Source organism: Macrotis lagotis, chromosome 5 (assembly GCF_037893015.1).
Source record: "Macrotis lagotis isolate mMagLag1 chromosome 5, bilby.v1.9.chrom.fasta, whole genome shotgun sequence".
NCBI classification, from domain to species: domain Eukaryota; kingdom Metazoa; phylum Chordata; class Mammalia; order Peramelemorphia; family Peramelidae; genus Macrotis; species Macrotis lagotis.
In genome coordinates this window covers 135,431,201-135,451,883 of record NC_133662.1, presented here as the reverse complement: position 1 = coordinate 135,451,883, position 20,683 = coordinate 135,431,201, and the positions used below count along the sequence as shown (strand labels likewise).

At 33.7% G+C, this 20,683-nt stretch overlaps 1 protein-coding gene across 1 annotated transcript in view; it reads left to right on the top strand.

Moving 5' to 3' along the window:
- LOC141489375 (receptor-type tyrosine-protein phosphatase kappa-like) overlaps window positions 1-20,683 on the top strand; it is a 45,137-nt gene that overhangs the window by 258 nt on the left and 24,196 nt on the right. Inside the window, 6 exon segments of the mRNA XM_074190037.1 lie at window positions 1,491-1,566; window positions 2,088-2,136; window positions 4,301-4,337; window positions 6,158-6,255; window positions 7,602-7,718; window positions 19,440-19,594. Coding sequence (XP_074046138.1) covers window positions 1,491-1,566; window positions 2,088-2,136; window positions 4,301-4,337; window positions 6,158-6,255; window positions 7,602-7,718; window positions 19,440-19,594 — 532 coding nt within the window.

Below are 20,683 nucleotides of genomic sequence, written 5' to 3'. Positions count from 1 at the left end.
CTTATCTTGGTTTTTGAGTTTCAATATCTTGCATTTAAATGTAGGAAGAATACAGTGATTATCATTTGAAACCATAGAGAAAGTGGGAAAGTTAGCTGAGGCAAAGATGCAACACAGCTTTTAATTAACCTAGAGCACCCTATTCTCATTTAAAAACAATTTAAACCAGGTTGCTAAAAGCTTCAAAATTTAGACTCCTGTAACATTTATATGGGATTATGAGCCAGAATTAGAAGTTCTCTCTTCACATCTCTTGCTTATTTGCAGTGAAGAGATTTGTATAAGTGTCTATAGTGGCCACATGAGGATTGATGCAACTACAATTTTATGAATGCAGTGGTTTCCTAGTTACTAACTATAACTAAAATAAATAAATTCATGACATAGCAAGTTCCTATTAACTACATCTAGAAAATTGACTTTAAGGTAGACATCTTGATATTTAATCCTTTCTCCTCCAGTTCAGATTAAAAATAGACTATATTAGATTGCATCATAGTTAAGTAAATTTGGTGCTATTCATTCAGTTTTGTCTGACCATGACCCCAGGTGGGGGTTTCTTAGCAAAATTACTAGAGTGATTTGCCATTTCCTTCTCCAGTCTTTTAAGGCAAATAGTAATTATGTGACTTGTTCAGAGTCAGGCAACTAGTGAATGTTTGAGACCTGATGTAAAGTCAGGTCTTCCTGACTTCAGGCCCAGTGCTCTCTTTACTGAGCCATCTGGCTGCCTCCTAAGACAATTTGAAAAGTAGCTAATGAAGCATTAAATCTGTAAACACATTCAGAGAGTTCTCATAATGACAATCACAGCCAATACTTATATTCAGCTTTAAAATTGAAAAATACTTTATATAATTTGATTTGATCTTCACAAACCACCTTGTAAAAAATGGTGATATTATAGATTTTCAGATAAAGAACAGAAGAAGAGTTAAGTAACTTCTCTAGAATTACATAGCCAGCCAGTAGATGTCTGAGGCAGGTTTAAAACTCAAGTATTCCTGACTATAATTAAAACACTTTACCTCCTATACCACTTAGCTGCCTGTCAGTTCCTAAATACAAGATGTCCCAAAGGTCTTGGTACCATTTTAAGAACAATTCAAAATGGCACTAAGACTTTTTGGGACCCAACACAAAACATCAATTCATATTTATCCTTACAATAACTTTGAGAGTCGAATACTTATTTCTTCATTTCTAGGAGAAAAGACTCAGCTATATAGTGGTTAAATGAATTTTCCATAGTCACATCACTAAAAAAAGAGGTAGAGCCAAGTCGTTTGGCTCATAAGTGCAGTGTGCTTAATATACCACCCTACCTCAAAGGCATATGATTCTATTCATCAAAAAATTCATTATCCAAGGAGACTGACTTCCATAGGAGTCTTCTTTGTGTAATTCTGCTCTCACATTGATATCCTTAAGTCTATATACTCTTAGAAGCTCATAAAATTTTAATAGCCTTTATTATTTTAAATTTTCAGATGACCACTCCAGAGTCATTTTACAGCCTGTCGAGGATGATCCTTCTTCAGATTATATTAATGCCAACTATATGATGTAAGTCTTATATTATATTTATTATTACAACTTTGTTGACTTCTATATATGAATCTTTTTTTGCATGTTCTACCTATAAATTGATTGATAGCTTTTAAAAATAAAGAACAAACTGTACACTTTTCCTTGTTCTACGTCCTAGTACTCACTGACGTTGTTGTGCTTTCTTTCACACCTGACTTTGGTTTGGGCTGTAGATTTGGCTGTACAGGGATGTAAGTACCACTATATGTAAATAACAGCACCCTATTTTAAATATTGACTTTTATCTACTCTTAATTACAGTTCTTACTAATGCCTATTACTAGTTTATCTCTGCATGCTTCACCCAATTAACATCATATGATAAAATATATATCTGTTCTTTCTTTTTTTGTCTGTGACTTCTGTTCCTTGTGTAAAAAAATAAAGGTAGTTTAGCTTCTTCCCCTTCTTGGCTATTTCTAGTGGGGGGAGAAAGGTAAAAATGTTTCACCTTATCAGTATTTGAGTTTTATTTCTTGATGGTTTTTTGTTTCTAGCTTTTTTTCCCCAAACCCTTTCCCCAAACTCTATGTGAGAAGCTGGATGGTATGATGTGTATTAGTAATGCTGAAACTTCTTGTTTCACATACTATTTCTGCTTTACAAAATGGGTGGGGAAATTCGTTTGTGGAGTGTGGTGGTGGTTTTTGAAAAAGTAACGTTTCTGGCAGTCAGTTTATTAACTTAAACTTAGATGCTCAACCATACTGACCAATTAGGTGTGGCACAGATTTTCTTATTGTCTTTTAGCTTTACAGAATTATAGCAATAAGTGAGTATACATTAAAAAAATTCAATAGCAAAATTATTGTGAAAGGAAATGAAAATCGGATTGCAATCTATTTGTAAAGATGTTAGGATTCTAAACATTAAGAAATCATCTCAAAATGTGGGTTGATAATCTTTTGAAATGACATGTTTGCCCAATTTACACCCCATAAATATGTGTGTGTATATATGTATATAATACATTTCAAAGTAAAGTATCACAGCTGAAGATGAGCATGCTAATTTCAATAAACTATTTGAAAAATTCATTAGTTAGAATTTGGTTTATACTTCTGTCAAATTTGATAATTTACTTGCTTGAACTGAATTTTTTTATTAAAATTATTGCTACCTATTGCTAAAATAATTAAGGTTGAATTTCATAAATATATTGGGTGTAAATATACATTTGACTTTCTTCTCTGTGTTCTATTATTTCTCACTATTGTAACATAGTCACAAGTCCATCATGGTACATTTATCTAACAAAAGATTTTTTTTAATACAATAAACTTTTTTTAAAAAGTACCCCCAATTGGTCAATATTTTAATATCTTCCCCCTTATTTAGCATTTTAATTCAAGGTGAATCTTATTATAATACCATTTTCAACAGTTACCCCAGAAGAATGTATTACAAGTGAGGATATCATAATGAGAGCATTCTGATACTTAAATTAGAATTCTTCTCAAATGTAAGCCTTTTTGATACCAAATACTAAACTGTACAGTCATTTTATCATAGATCCAGTAATTACCATACATATTTATTATATTTTCCTTTTTATTTATTTATTATAAATAAAAATAAGTCTACTGAAATAGGTAGGATCATGAGATAAGATGACTCCAAATAAAAAAGCTTTAAAAAATGAAAATATTGATTGTTCCTCTTTAAATATTTTATGTTCATATTCATTAAATTTTGTATCCCAAAGATCTTCCCATAGAGTTTCATTAGAGACTTAGCCTTTGCCAAGTTATCCAAGCTGGTTAGTTACATTGAGATACACACATCCAGATATAAAAAAAATTATGCTCTCTCTCTATCATGAGGTTAGCTCTCTAATAAAGCCTCTGTGCTTCAAACACAGCAAATTCAAACCATACCACCACCACACTTAGTGATAAAATGAATTTTGAATTTGTTTTCAAGGATTGTCCAATGTCAGAACAGTTAGGAAGCTATCTTTTAACACTGCAATATGTTTTTTAAAAAATCAAATGTTTCACCTGAGAGAATGTGAAAATATGTACACATTCAAAAAAAATGAAAGTTTTTGTTCTGGTTGAGGGTTATTTGTTGTTTTTTTAAATCTTCCATATGTGTGCATGTTTATAATTGTGTGTGTCTGTGTGTATAAAGTAAGTTAATAAACATGCACAAATTCAGTTGGTAAAGCTTATGATCACATTTCTGGAAAATGGTTGTTTCAAAATATAACAAGATGTTAATTCTATGAACACATGCATTGTCCAGCTCTAACATTGAAATGTTCAATTATTATTTTATGGTTCTAATATGTCTTTGTCCATTTGTAATTCACTGTGATGTATTTTGGGCTAATAAAATAAGAACTTAGATCTTTGTACACCATTATTGTTGGATGTGTGACCACAGACCAATGGGAAGGCATAAAACTCTTTGATGGAATATAAAGTCCAAGATAAAAGGACTTTTTTAATGAACTAAAATGAAGTGTATTGGGGTCATAAAAATAGCATACTGTGATTACTTTGTTATTCTAATCATATGTTTATATATTTGCTTTTCAGATAAAATATATATGTAGTTTGAAAAGTGAACCATAAAAGTTCACTACTCATTTCTGGGCATTTTATTATTTAACCTTAATAAGGGGTTTTCTATAACTTCTTATACTTTCATTCTTTTATTTTTGTTAACATTACACAATGATAACCTCTTTGTTTTGCTCTTTTAGGGATATCAGAGGCCAAGTCACTATATTGCAACTCAAGGTAAACTAAAATCCTTATGCTTAATCTTATCTTAATCTTAATCCTTATCCTTAAACTAAAATCCTTCACTATAATAGATGTATCAGATAGTAAAAAGAAGCACCGAATTTTCAGTACAGAGTTTGGTCCTCTGTGTGTTGGATTACATAGAGTGCCTAGTCAAGAAATTCAGTGGAAAAAAAAGAACCACTGATTCCCCCCCCCCCCCCCCCCCCCCCCCCCCCCCCCCCCCCCCCCGCTTAGTAAAGGAGAACTGAAACTGGCCTACACCTAAATAAGGTGACTGCCTTCTTGAAACAGTTTGTCTGCAGAGTTTGTTAGTGGCCAGGACCAATATTGTTATAATGAGATATTAAAATTTCTTCTTACATTTTTGGACAAGGCAAAATTGGAGATAGACAAAGTGCCTAAAGGAATATTGATGACTTAAATTCTTCCTAGAGAGGAAGGGAAGAGATAGAGAAATCTTACTATTGTGGCACAAAAAAAGAATGAAAATGTCTGAGGTAGAAGCAGGGAGGAGTTTAAATTTCCTATCCAAATTGAACACTGATTATCTAAAGGGGGAAAAACTGCACATCTGTCTCAGGGAAAATAGAAGCAGGTGGCTCTAATCTAATGTTTACTGCTTTGTCAGAGGTCATATCCTAAGTATTTTCACATATCTCCAGGAGTAATTTAGTTTAATTGTGCATCATTTTAAAGTTGGAAAGGTCAATGGTGATGAACAGCATTTGAGTTTTACTGTTTTAAGTGCACTACATCACAACAATGTGTTTGCAGGGAGTGAACATTTATCAGCAAGAGTGCATCTTCATTAGCCCCCAAATGGGCATTGTTTGTGAATAATGGGCATCTATTCAATTAGCATTATGGGCTGTTTCATTGTCAGTGGAAAGTATACATTTTTCATGATGATTTGAAAATGCGTGGACCTAATGCAAAAACAATAAAAGTACCATGGGAAACAATGATATCTAAAGAACTGACAGATAGATATAGTAGCAGTTTTTGTTGTTGTTTTGTTTTTTAATGCTTAAAGATGACCCAAAGTGAACTTAAATGCCAACTCCTGATAATTTGTTCTATATGTCTTAATTGCTTTTGATGAGATATTTTTCTGTTGTTTTTTTCATATCTGAACCCTTATTCCAGAGTGTGAACTCTTTTTTTTAAAATTCAGCTCTCTAACCCACTGCAATCCATTTTTCATAGATGTGTCTATTCCAAAGCATTTTTAATTCAGCTCTCTACCCTACTGCAGACCATCTTTCATAGGTCTACCCCATCCCCATTCTGTAAATTTGAAAGCCTTCCTATTTCTTTTATCATCAAATATAAATTATTCCATTTGGTATTTAAAATTCTTAATAACTGGGACCTTCCCACATTTCCAGGCTTTTAACACATTACTTATTCCTCTGGATTCTTTAGTCCAGATGTACTGGTCAGTTTGTTTGCTCATACATGTTGCTCCATCTTCCATATCTGGGTCTTTTCATCTAAAATGTTGTCCTTCTAATCCCTGCCTTTTAGAATTCCTAGCTTCCTTCAAGCAACTCAAATAACACCTCCTTCAGTAATTCTTTCCTAGTCCACCAAGCTCCTTGTGCTACCTCCTTTAACTCTGCCTTCCATCAAATCTCTGTTTATCTTGGGAATACTATTTTATGTTTATGCTGTTTTCTCTAATAGAATGGAAACTCTTTGAGGGAAAGAACTTCTTTTTCTTATTATTTCCAGCATTTAGCATGACTGACACATAGCAAGCACCTAATAAATGCTTCTTGATTGATTGATTGATTGCTTTGTTTTTTTAGGTCCAGTGCATGAGACAGTATATGATTTCTGGAGGATGATCTGGCAGGAGCAATCAGCTTGCATTGTAATGGTTACAAATTTAGTTGAAGTTGGCCGAGTAAGCAATTTTTTAAAATTTTCTAGCAATTCAATTCAAAATAAGGTCCCTTTATAGATACAATGTTGGAAGCTTGCATAAAGAAAGAGATGTTGATATTGTAGAATTTACATAAGAAAAGTGAGGAAAAGGGGAAAAAGTCAAAGTTAAGATTTCAAATATGAGAAATTGAGGTAATGATGTAACTGTCATCATAAATGGTTGTCATATGCAAGTTTAGAGACAAAGATATTCAGCCTTGTTTTGACTCCCTTAAGACAATGAACAGGAAAAGGAGAAAAAATTAAGAATACAGACATTTGGGTACACACAGCCTTGAAAGTGAAGGAGAGGGGGCAGTTAGGTGGCGCAGTGGATAAAGCACTGGCCCTGGAGTCAGGAGTACCTGGGTTCAGATCTGAGACACTTAATAATTACCGAGCTATGTGGCCTTGGGCAAGCCACTTAACACCATTTGCCTTGCAAAAAACCTAAAAAAAAAAAAAAGTGAAGGAGAGGTAGAAAAACCATCAAAGAAGAGTGAAAAGGAGCAGTTGGAGAGAAGGAGGTGAAATAGAAGAATGTGGTATCTCTAAAGCTGAAAAAGCAGGGCATGGTCATGGTTAATGCTCCAGGGAAGCTGAGGTGGATGGATGAAGACGAAAGGTAGTCACTGGATTTTTCAACATAGAAGCCATTGATGAATTTTGGAAAAGTACAGAAAAAGTGAAGATATATAACAGATCCATTTAACTTAGTTGACATTTAATTATAAGTAAAAACAGAAAAGCTATTCACAATAGAAAGTGTTGCTGTTATGTTCTTAAGATGGTAGGCAGTAGTCTTAAAATTAGTCCTTCATATTAAAAAATTAGTGGTTAAGGGGCGGCTGGATGGCGCAGTGGATAGAGTACTGGCCCCTGGAGTCAGGAGTACCTGAGTTCAAATCCGGCCTCAGACACTTAATAATTACCTAGCTGTGTGGCCTTGGGCAAGTCACTTAATCCCATTTGCCTTGCAAAAAACCTTTAAAAAAAAGAAGAAAAAAAATCAGTGGTTAAGACATTTCTCTTTGATCTCTGAGCATTTCATTGATTGCACTTCAAAAGTTGAATGTCATCCATTTGCTCTACCAAGTCTGCCAGTCATGAATGTAACTGGCATTGTAATCTAATTGATGTGATGGTGTTACTGATTTCAGATGATTTACAGCCTTCTAATTAGTCATCTTTGATTGACACTTGATCAGAAATGAAACCTCAGATCATAAGATTCCTGACTGTATCCAAGCTTCTCATTTGATGTAATATGCCCTTCATGTCTTCATTTTTACATTCTTTAACATGTTATCTCAATTTGTCATCTAGGTTAAGTGCTATAAATATTGGCCTGATGATACTGAAGTTTATGGTGACTTCAAAGTAACTTGTGTAGAAATGGAACCACTTGCTGAATATGTGGTTAGGACATTCACCCTAGAAAGGGTAAGTATTTTTAAATCTTATTATCAGTGAGCACTTACCATGTGCCAGCTCTGTACCAAGTATTGAGAATAAAAAGAAATGAAAAAAAAAACAGGAGCTCATAGTTGTTTTTGTTTTTAAAATGATAGCAAAAAAATTAATCTGTTCTGAAAACAATGTTATTAAAAACATTTAAGCAAATTGCTATTAGTTCCATGCTATTAGCCTATTATGAAGAGTAAGTTCCTCCTTGCTAAGGATATCATTGTATTCAAATTAAGCAGTTTCCAGTTTAGAAATAGAACAATATCTTCCATGAGGGAAAAATTCTTTCCTTCTATTTCAAGTGGGGAGGAAAAAAAAACCACATTCTTCAAGAATTTACTATAAGCTATCTTTCATTCACAAAATTATTCAGAAAAAATTTATTAAGCACATTTTATGTATACAGCATTGTGTGCTAGGCTCTGAGAAAGATAGAAACTTGATATAAGACGCAATCTCTGTGCTCTTGGAGCTTATAATATAGGAGACAATAATTCTATTCTGCCACTTGTGATAATGGAATGGGGACTCAAACTCTAGGATGTGAAATGAACTAGCAATATTTAGCCTGCAGATGCAAGAGTTAGAAGAGGTATTGGAGTTGACTTGATTTGACTTGATCCCAAAAATAGAACTAGGAGCACTACTCCATTCCCACCCTACTATCCCCCCCAAAAAAAAATTTAGTAAGAACCAACATCTTACATTTAGAGAAAAAATATAATAGGCTGCTATTAATTGGAGATTGTTTAAAAAGATCATTCTGTTTGATGAAGGAGGATTACAAACAATATGTTTTGTCAGGGATTTTGTGGAAAGAATTTCTATTCTGATAAAGGTGGGATTGTATTGCCTCTAAGGCCCCTTCTAATTCAGTGACTCTTAAAAAAAAAGAAATGAGAGCAGGAAAAACCAGAGGAAACAGCAAAGATGTCCCTTTAAATAGCCCTAACTGCCAAGTAAGATAAATAGGACTGCTTGCAGCTATGAGAGGCAAGCACAGTAGGGACTGTGTCTCAGATGCTGGTTTGAAGACTAAGACACCCTGATGAACATATGACTCCATATACATATAGGGTTCTATTCAGACTTGAAAATGTATCACAATCAGTTAGGGATTGGTGAACAGGATATAGTTTTTACTTAGCTAAAAAAGAATAAATGGTTGGAAAAAATATGTCAGATTCTGACTGTTTGGAATGATTATTCAGCACATGGCAAAATATCATTAAGTATAATTATAGACCCCAAAATGAAATTATTATTCTCTTGAATCTGGAGGTTGAAAATTTAAACATTTTGAAATGACTAATTCTCAACTCATAGTTTTAGTTGGCATAGATTTATGTTTTAAAAAAACCAATTTATTTTGGCATGAATTTTAGTGATTTGATTGTTGAGAAATGTTTAGAATATCCAAGAATCTGGATTTTTCTAATAATCAATTTTTGGCTGAATCAGTAGTCATCTCTCAAGTCACTCTGTTTTTTTAAAAGTTCCAGGAGATAGCCTAAAGAAGAGAAGGGCTATTCTTGGAATCAGAATATACTGGGTTCAAGTCTTCTTTCTGACATCTGCAAGACACTTTACCTCTCAAGCAACACTTTAAAGTGTAGATAATTTGTTAGTATTATTTGGATGGAGGGGAGTTCCTTACTCCAAAATAGAGCTCTGGGTCAACAAAAGCAAGACCAAACAAAAATAGTTTTTCTAAAGTGATTCTAAAGGGCAAGGGTTAAAGGGATTAGTTTAGAAAAAGACTTGTCTCATCTGTGGAATTTGAAGACTGTTCTTACTTAGTTTTCTTGCAAAATAGAATGGGAATATTCTAGCTATCACTTAATCCTCAACATTATATTAATTAATGCATCATTGTCTTCATTAAAGTACAGCTGTTGGTATTAAGTAATGCTATATTATGACACCACACTATCCAACTGGGATCAAAAGAAAGAAGAGAAATGGAACTTGTCCCTGATATAAAAAAACATAATAATAGTAGTATAGAAATTAAAAGGTAGCTATTTTTCCTAAATTTCCTAAACTAAATTAAACCTAAATTAAAAATAACTTTAAAATAAAACCAATTTTAAAAAAATCCTCTATACAGCCTTCAAAAAGGGCATGCTCATATAAGTAATAAGAAAACATTAATCATGGACTTTTTGTCAGTATTCAGTACTTCACTGACTATTGTTAAGGAAAATGATAAAGAAGTACATCCTAAAAAAAAAATCTGAAAAAGGAAATGTTCTTTCAAGTTGGGGAGAGATGTGACCTAGTATAGCAAAGGAAGCAAGAGACTTTTTAAGATGTGTTAGATAATGGGATAGAATAAAATAGAAGTGAAGATGTTTTCAGAGAGTATGATAAAAGTGAAAACCAACAGAAATTAAAGCAGTGCTTAGGATCCCCTTTCATCCTGTGACTCTCCTACTCAGAGATGTTCAATGATTCCCCAATGTATACAGAATAAAGTTCAAATGATATTCAGATTCAAGATTCAAGTACTGTCTAGTCCTAATCTACCTATCTAGAATTATGTTCTACTACTTCTGTATAGAAAACCTCTCCTTTAGCCAAACTGCTGATGACAGCTCTATGTCCCTCCCCCCTAATGAAATATCTTCTTCCCTCTTGATGTGACTAAATCCTACCCAAACTCTGTGGTTAAATCAAATCTTACTTCCTCCAGGAAACTTTCCCATGTAACCCTGTCTCAAAGTGATTTCTCTCTTCTGGAAATTAATAGCAGTCACTGTCTCTACTTTTTACCTGACCATTATTTGGGTACTGCCTTTTGACATCTCATGTTATGATGCAGTATTATTTCACATTTGTATTGATATTCATTTTTCATCTATGTCTGCCTTTCTTTCCAACTAAACTATGAGATTAAAGGAGGCCATAAAGTTCAGATCTTCTGACTCCATATTTTGTGCTTTTTTCTCCACACCATTGCTAACCCCCAACAAGCAGAGGTGAATGGGACAAATTCAATTAATTTAAAAAAAATTTTAAGTCCTTCTTATGTCCTGGGAGATAGAACAGAGCTGCATCTGCATTAATGCTTCTTCTCCTCCCTTCCACTATAATTACTTTGATTTTTGGCAAATAAGTCCAACAAATATATACAATGCAAGTGCTGTGCCAAGCCCTGAGAAAGATGCAGTAATAACTACCAAAAAACTCATATCCTCATGGAGCTTCCATTCTGCTCAAGGAGGAACAAAGATTTCCAGGATATGAGGATTATAGGATTACATAGATCAAGAACTAGAAGATAACTTAAGAGTCTGTCTACTTCAACCATCTCATTTTATGGATCAGAATATTGAGGCTCAGAAACATTAAGTGACTTGCTTAGAGGTGTCAAAGAATTAGTGTTGGATTTGATGAGACGTAAATGAGGAGGTGAAATTTGAGGTGGATCCTAAAGAGTAGGTGAGGAGGAAAGAGTATACTCCTTGCTGAATATAACTAAAGGTAAAAGAGTGAGAAAGCACATTTGTGGACAAGAGACTATTGCTAGATTATGTACCAGATTTTTATACAAACATTTCCCTTAGGGACTATCTTAAATAAATAATTGTTAAAACTTAAAATAAATAAATTTAAATTTAAAAATAAATAAATTTATAAATATTCTAGCTACTGTCTTTTTAAACTTCTATCTTAAAATGAGTAATTTTTTTGCTTTATTTTTAATTAATTGGGTTGTATTAAAAAGTAGGATTTGAGAGAGATTGTGGAACAGTGAAAATAGTGCTAAAATTCAAATCACAAGACTTGGGTTTATATCAGGACATTGACATTTACCTGTTAAAAGTTCCTTTCCTTTTTCAAACCTCAGTTTCCTCATCTATAAAAGGAGATGAATATTATTGCAATAATACTATATACTGCAATACTATTACTAATGCTACAGCAACAAGGTTGTTTTAAGGAAAGTACTTTAGCAATATTACACAATAATACAATATAGAGGAAAATGAGTTATCATTTTTTGATAAGAAATGTATTTTCATTGCTATTGGAAATGCCAGTGCAGATCTGCAACTGCTCTCCAAACTTTAGTCTGTTGGAGTTGACTAGAGCCTTGAAAGAGTTAAGTAATTTATTTGAGATCACATAACCAGTATGTGTTAAAGGCAGGAATACTGTGGATTTTCTAATTCCAAGGCCAGTGCTCTTATCTTTATAATATATTGGCTTTCCACATTATAATTTCTTATGAAAATATGTAATTTTTATCAAAAGAAGGTCTTTAATAGTTTACAGGGAAGAAAAATCAGAATAAGGGAGATTACAATACTATAATAATAAGACTAAGAAATAATTGAGGAGTACATTAACTATTCAGCATAAAAAATAAAGGAAGCTGCTGATGACATTTTGTATTAAAAGAATGTGTTTGATCCCAGAAACTTCTTTCTGAAACCATCTCATTGTTTTGAACTGTCCCTCCCTCTAAAAAGGAAGACTACTTTTCATAAAAATACCAAGAACATGCTGTATTTTGACACTAAATATAGGTGAATTTGGAATAGATACAGCAAAATCTCTGATAGAAAGATTTTATTGCTACTAATGCTAAAGAAGATGAAGAATAAAAATAAAAGTGCTAGGGTGTGCTTCTCTAAAATGAGAAACACACACATTTTTACCTGAACAGTGGCTTCAGTTTCATCTCCTACATAGCCTGTGGATAAGAGTGTGCCCTTGGGACCTGCAAAAGAAAATGATTAAAGGTAGACTGGCAGAGAGACTTTCCAAGAGAGATAAATCATAAATTTCAGTGGTATCTGTAGAAAAAAATATGAACTTTGCCTTCTTCTTGCTAAAAGGCATATGTGCTCGTAAAAGGGGAAAATACTTTAACATGAAGATCTAAAATAGGGGTTCATTATTATGGTCAGGATGCATGTTGTAACCGGTCAGAGAGAGAGAGAGAGAGAGAGAGAGAGAGAGAGAGAGAGAGAGAGAGAGAGAGTGAACTTTGTGCTTTTCTAGAAGGGAACTTAAGGAAGACATTGTTAGGCTATGAATATATTTTTAAATAATATTTTATCAATGTTTTTTCTTTTTGTTAATTTTTTCTCCATTAGCAAATATTTGTTTTATCTCACTCCTACCTCTCCTTCACTGGAGAAATAAAAGGAAAATAAATATTCATCAATAAACAATTCCACACACATCTTAGACTTTGTTTTATTCCAAGTGCTATACTCTATATACCCAGGGGTAAATAGAAATGAATAAGGCATTGCCCTTGTCCTCAAGGAGCCTGAGGGCTGTTATTCACTCACTTGTCCAATAATTTCTATTCCTGTATCTCCATGTAGTTAGTCACCATTCTGACTCCAGATGTACAAATCTCCTTCAACCTTTTAAACTTAAAGTCTAATGTTAGTGATATTTCCATCACCTTTGACGCCTATAATATTTGCTCATCTTGGCAATGAGAACATGTTTGAATCCATGCAAATAGAGGCTGTTCCAGGTAATACAGATGCAAAATTAGAAAAGGGGAGAAGGAAAGAATCTTCCTAGTTTGGAACACTGGGAAATTGACTTGTCATCACTGAAGATATGTATGACATTTCTCTTACTCTATATGACAAAGTTCATTGTTAATTAGATTCCAGATGGAATCTTGTATTGACTGAAAACTTTTAAAGCCTCAGTCAGAAATAGTAGTGATTTCTAGATAATGATTTCGAGATAATAATTAACAGGTCTTTCACTTTGCTTCCTACTAATTAGACTTCTAAGCCTCCTCACCTAGTGGAGAAGTTGACTTCATCACAAATAGTACTTCCAGAGTACTATAAGAACATGTGCCTCAGAGAGTTCAGCAACCCAATACTCAATCAAATCATAGCCCCCCTCCACTAACATTAATGGGAAAAAAAAGGATAGGGGGAACAATAATAATAGCCAATCTCAATGATGAAGCTATGTTAAGGGCCCTTTTTTCTCTGCCTCTCCCAACATGATATAGTGAATGAAAACTCATCTCAAAGGCTGAAAATGTTAGGATCAACTTCTCCCTGAAAACAACTTCACCTGGGCAAGAAGTCTGGCATCCTCTTTAGGGCTGCTGACCACAGCTGTTTCTTTTTTTGCCTTACCTGGGGATGAGGTGTTTGCCTTACCCACTCTACCAACTAGGCATACTTGAGAGATCAGAATGATATATCAGATGAATCGTTTTCGAAATAGAATTTGCTGATGAGTATCAAATTTACAGCCCAGCCTGCATTAAAAAACCTTACTTTAGAGAAATAAAATTGACAAAATGCCTTATAAGCAAGAAACTTAAGAGATGAAACTTGAAATAATTTGACCTAGTATGAATTTCCAAATGACCAGTATTCCTTTGACCATTACATTGCAGCTCCATTGTTTGATATTCTATATTCAATATGATAAAGTTATTAGTGCTTATTGACTGGGATTAGCATGATAGAATATTTAATAAACAATTCTAACTAGTTAAGCAATGCCTTTTACTTATAAAGCATAAGAATCTGTCTTAAAGACTAGGCCTTTAAGAGAACAAATATATTTAGGTTACTGATGCTGTTCACTTTGTGTTCCATTGTAACAAGGGAAATTCAGATTTTTCATGTAGCAGCTGTGTACATATAATGCTGTTCTATGGTATATTATTTAGATTTCTGGTATTTAGCTAGAAAAGGCAATAATATAGAAATATGTATGAAATAAGAAAACATAAATATTGTTTTTAAAGATCATTCTCCAAGAATTGTCTCAGAAGTGTTACCCATGTTGCATATTAGTGTTATAAGTGGCTAATCAGAATGTTAATGTACAATACTAAGTATTAATTTTTAAATGTATTCTCAACTGTTCTCAGAGCAAGCAGTTGTAATTGAGCTCTTATAAATAGTTCACAGTAGGGTTGGAGTTTAGTGGGATATAATATTTTTGACACAAATGTTAATTTTTAAAAATAGATTCTGTGGTTCATCTGTGTTCTGCAAGCTGTGCAGCTATTTTGCCACTACCGTCTCAACAGGCTGCTTTAGCAAATGAGAAGAGAAAATAGGGAGCCATGTGTACAGAAAAGATTGCATTAATTTAGCCCCATGTATAAAGAAGGTTTCAAATATGAGCTCTTTTGCACAACATAATGCAGGAGGATGGTATAAGAGCAGTTTCAACTACACAAAATAGGAAAGAGCTCCACAAACTTTTCTGCCAAACCAGAACCTCCCAAGAGTATTGATAGATAAAAGTGGAAGGAGAAAAATGGTCAAGATTGGAACAGATATGTTTACATGTCTATAATTTTCAAGAGTGATAAAGGAGCTTAGCAGCTCAGTGTGCTTTATGAGGAAAAGAAAATGACATTAAAGTTAAAGGAGGCATCTAAACCACAACATGCACAAAGGGAAGAAATTCATATTGGGTGCAATATTGAAGAATTGATTTTCAAAGTAACTGAAATTTGAGAATAGTTAGTGAGGAGACTGGCAATATTATATTATTTTTAAAAATGTCATCAATAGGCCATCCATAACTAACAACCCTACTTGCCGACTTTTTCATCCCTAAAATCTGCATGCAGATAATATATGCATGAATTGTGGATAGCCCTGCTTGAAATATAAGATGATGAAAGGCAAATTTATGTAGCAGACTCCATCTTCAGACACCCAGTATTCTGAGAGCATTCTATCTCGTTCTCCATTCTTGGAATGCTCTCCATTAACTACTGACCTCCCTGGTTTCCTTTAAGTTTCAACTAAAGTCCCACCTTTTACCAGAAACCTTCCCCAAACCCTCTGAAAGTTCTAGTGTCTTCATCTATTACTTATTTCCTATATATCACAAATGTATTATGTAAACACATATATGTATGTATATACTTCCATATATGTATGTATCTTACTTTGTATGCATTTATTTGTAGTGTCTCTCCCAGTAGATTGTAATATCAAGGAGTGCAAGACCTGTCTTTTGTCTCTTTGAATCCCCAGTGCTTAGGGCAGTGTCTAGCACAAAAACGGTACTTCATAAATGCTCACTAATTGATTGAATGGTGTGAAGGATGCTAGGTTCTACTGAATTTATTATTTAATTGGGGGGGGGCATTTTACTAGGCCATAACAGAACAAAACTTAGCAAATGGATTTCTATCAATATGGTATAAAACAAGATTTCTTAAAAGATGCATCTCCATCAATAATTTGATTACTATTATCTGGTAAGACAGTAAAGAGAAGATATATATACTCACCAGATAAATATTCTAATTCTTGGAGGATACATTCTTCAGAGTCCAAATGGAATAGGTATCCCTGGTAGATGATGAAATTATGTTCCCATTTGGATTTGATATTGTGTTAATTGCATCAAGCACCAGAATATTCCTTGAATCAAGATCCCAGTCTATACACCACCACCCCCCAAAAAAAGCCTAAAAATATAAATGGGAAAAACCAAATGGATAGAGTGATTTTCAGAGCTCTTGGATCAAAAAACATGATCCTTAGATACCATTGTCTATACTGGATATATTACCAGTCAAACACCCCTAACACACACTAGTCCAGGAGAATGAATATTTGGCTTGTTTTTTGCTCCCTTTTGCTACTTTTTGACTTCCCCTGCTATCACTATTCATCAACCTCTCATTTTTTTACTTTAATTTTATCAGAATGTTTCACTCTATCTAGAGTTTATTTATTTGATCTCAGATCACTCTCTCTTCATTTACAAGGACTTCATTACCTAACACAAAATGTGGTTGTTGTACAATCTAACCCCTGTCTTTGTGTTAGGACAATTCAGCATATATACACTTTGGTGGTACATCAAGGACTTAATCTTGTTCTAAATTCTTTAATCTTGTTAACTCTTGTGACTTTACTTTGACTCTATCTCAACCACACTCAAAGGTGGGTCACACTTTTTATCTCACCATTGCCTAGTTCCATAGTCAAGAATCTTAATCCTCTTGTCATTCAGTTTTCTTAATCCTCCAAAACTTGTTCTTATTTCATAGTCACTTTTCCCCTCACTACTCTCCCAGGACATCACATCTACCTTGTCATTTTCCTTCTTTTATTCTGGACTCTATATTTGCCCAGTTCTATATTTTACTGAACTCTCATCTCTGATGTTTTGTTTCCTTGTTTTGTGACCAATTATGCCTTGACAAACACTCGCTTTAGATGCACTTGATGCTACTACTGAAGAATCCAAACAATCAAAAAGCATTTATTATAGTATTTGTGATGCATACTGTATACCTATATCCTAGGAATGCAAAGAAAAAGTAATAATAAAAATCATTGTCCTCAAGGATTTTACTTCTTTTGAGTGTGGCAGAGGGCAAATACATGCTCATTCAGGGATATGCTTAAAATTGATCATAAATGAATATAAGATAATTTCATAGGCCAGTAGAAACCAGAAGGCTCAAAAGGTTTCATGTAAAAGGACAGGCATTTAAGTTGTGCTTTGAAGGAAATTAGGGATTTTAAGGAGCAGAAAGAAAACGGGAATGCTACTGAAATGTGAGGAGGCCCAGGAACCTAAAGCAGAAAATGAAATTTCATGTTAGGAACAAGAAGACCAGTTTGTCTGGATCATAGAGTGTGAAAAATGGAAAAGTGTATGCTAGTTAGAAAGGCAGGTTGGAGCCCAGTTAATAAAAGGCCTTAAATTCCAAAAGATAGGGGGTTTGAACTTAATTCAACTAAAGTGTGTGTGTGTGTGTGTGTGTGTGTGTGTGTGTGTGTGTATGTGTATAAGAAATTGATGTTAGATGTCCTCAACCATCATTTTGGCATGAGAATTCTTTATTTCTTCCCACATTGACTCTAACCCTTGTGGTCTAACTCCAAAAATTATCAATTTCAAATATTCCATCCAATGTTACCAGTGATTTCTAAGAGGCCAAATTCAGCAACCTTTTCTCAGTACTCATCCTGAATTTTCTTTGCTTTCTATGATTTCCTGAAACTTTTCTCTATTGGTTCTGCCTTTTTTTTGGATGTATTCTTACTCTTCTTTTTTTAAGGCAATGGAGTTAAATGACTTGCCCTGGATTACACAGCTAGGTAATTATTAAGTGCCTGAGATCGACCTTGAACTCAGGTCCAGTGCTCTTTCTACTGTGCCACCTAGTTGTCCTATTACTTTCCATTTTTTAAAAAATATCTCAGTTAAAATCTAAATTTCTAGTGAATATGAATTGTTTCTGTCATTACTTTTGCATCCCTACTATCTAAAAAAGTGTTAGGCACTTATTAGACATTTAGTAAATACATTTTGGTTGATCATCCATATCCCAGACCTTATGAAGCTCTGTTTACAATTTCTATACCTGTTTTCTTAGATACCTGATCACACCATGAATTTAATTGCCATCTCTCTGCAGATCCAACCATGATCTTTCTTCTGAATTTAAATTTCACCTCATTCATTTACCTATTCAGCATTTCCAACCAAAAGCCCCATAGGTACAACTCAACATGTCCAAAATTCATTATTGTTTCACCAACATAGCCACCCTTCCTGATTTTCCTATTTTTTTACCTCTAATAGTATTTTCCATTCAGCCACACAGATTTGTAACTCAATATATCCCTCATTTCCTCACTTTTCTTCACTTCTTATATCGAATCATTTCAGTCTTGTCAATACTTTCTACAACACTCTCATCATCTTTGCCTCTTTATTTATATTTACATTTTAATTTTTAATAGTAATTTTAATCTTTTTTTCAAATTACATGTAAAGCTAGTTTTCAGCTTTCAGATTCTGAGTTCCTCATTTTTTACCTCCCTCCATATTCTCTCCCCTCTCCATGTTAACAAATAATCTGATATAGGTAATACATGTTCAATCACGTTTAACATCTTACTATATTAGTCATGTTGAGAAAGAAGAATCAGAACAAAATTGGGGAAAAAACAAACAAACCAGATTTATAAAATTGAAAATAGTATGCTTTGTCCTGCATTCAGAATCCACAGGTTTTTTTTTTTTCCTTTGAAAGTGTATGGCATTTTTCAATACAAGTCTTTTAAAATGTCTTTGTTCATTGAACTGCTGAGAAGAACTGTCTATCATAGTTGACCATCACACAATTTTGCTGTTAATATGTACAATTTTCTTTGGGTTCTGCTCACTTCATTCAGCATTAGTTCATGCAAATCTTTTCTGGTTTTTCTGAAATCTACCTACTCATGATTTCTTAAAGAATAATATATAGCACATTTGCTCTTTCATTCCCCAATTGATGTTATTCCTTCACTTTCCAATTCTTTGCCATCACAAAAAGAGCTTCTATGAATATTTTGGTTATGTAGGAATATTTTTTGATGCTATCTTTTTTAAATCTCTTTGGGATAAAGACCTAGCAACAGTATTGCTGTATCAACATTAAGAGAGGTTTAATGACTTCCCCAGGATCATTTGACTAGTTACATGTCAAAGACCAAACTATGAATTCATATTCTCTTAGGAAGTGCCTCATCCACCATTCTATTAGCCTGTGGGAAAGGGGGAATAAGCTTTTAGGCCATGATAGATCCTCATGGCCATTATCTTTTTTAAGTACAAAATATCATTTGAAGGCAAAATAGAATGTATTTTTGTCAGTTTTTATTGACTCTAGTATGTTAGATTGTGTTTTGGTGTTTTTGTCTTTCACAGAGAGGATATAATGAAATACGTGAAGTTAAACAGTTTCATTTTACTGGCTGGCCAGATCATGGTGTGCCATACCATGCCACAGGACTGTTGTCATTTATACGCCGGGTCAAGGTTTCTAATCCACCTAGTGCTGGGCCCATTGTGGTCCACTGCAGGTATGTATGGGCAGCAAATGGACTAGCAGCTTAATTTGTATTTTGTAAATAAGATTTAGCTCATTAATGTTCAAGAAAATCTTTGAATTTTCTTTAAAAGGTCTCATAGATAAGATTAAAGAATATTGATTTGGGGGCGGCTAGGTGGTGCGGTGGATAAAGCACCGGACCTGGAGTCAGGAGTACCTGGGTTCAAATCTGGTCTCAGACACTTAATAATTACCTAGCTTTGTGGCCTTGGGCAAGCCACTTAACCCCATTTGCCTTGCAAAAAAAAAAAGAATATTTATTTGAAGTATAGCTCTAGATGAAATATAAAATAAAGAATTCGTGTGTGAATGTATTTATCTCAGGGTGTGAACATATTTTTCATAAGCAAGTCAATGTGAATTGCCTCTCAATGGGAACATCTGTATTGTTTTCCTGTGAGTTTTGAAAATCCCATGCTGGATGAAATGGTTTGTTATATTAGACTATTTTCCCCCAAATCTAGTAAATCCCCAGTAGAACCTAGGCTTTTAAAACTCAATATGAGACACATAGTTACTAAATAGATACAGATTGTAGGAATTTGCACAGTAGAACAACTATTTTAAAAAATTGCTTCAGAGGACCTAGAAAAACAACATTAATGAGTTCCAACCGATATATAGAAGAGTAATGTGCACATTGTGTTCAGACTTTCTTATAGAAATTTAGTTTAAAACAAGTGTCAATAGCTATAGAGCACATATCATATAGCTTTATTTTCAGATGTCATCAGAAAATAAACCTAGCTTCTGCAGATCTTTTCCTACAAACCACAAGCTACTCTGGGGAACTTTTTGGTGGTATCTATTTTATCTTTTTTAAATATGCTATCAAAAGAATTACAATGAGACTATATGAAAGGGAAAGGAGAGTAAAAACTGAAACCAAAAAAATGGTAATGCAGGCAGGTTAAATACTATGTACCACTTTAAAAGATTTCAAGTCAAATATCCCCTAAAAACCCAATGAACTCTCCAATTCTCTTATCCCAAACCTTGGGAAAGGATTAAAGATTGTAAGGGAAGCATAAGAGAGTTTTCAAGAGAGCTCTTTTGAATT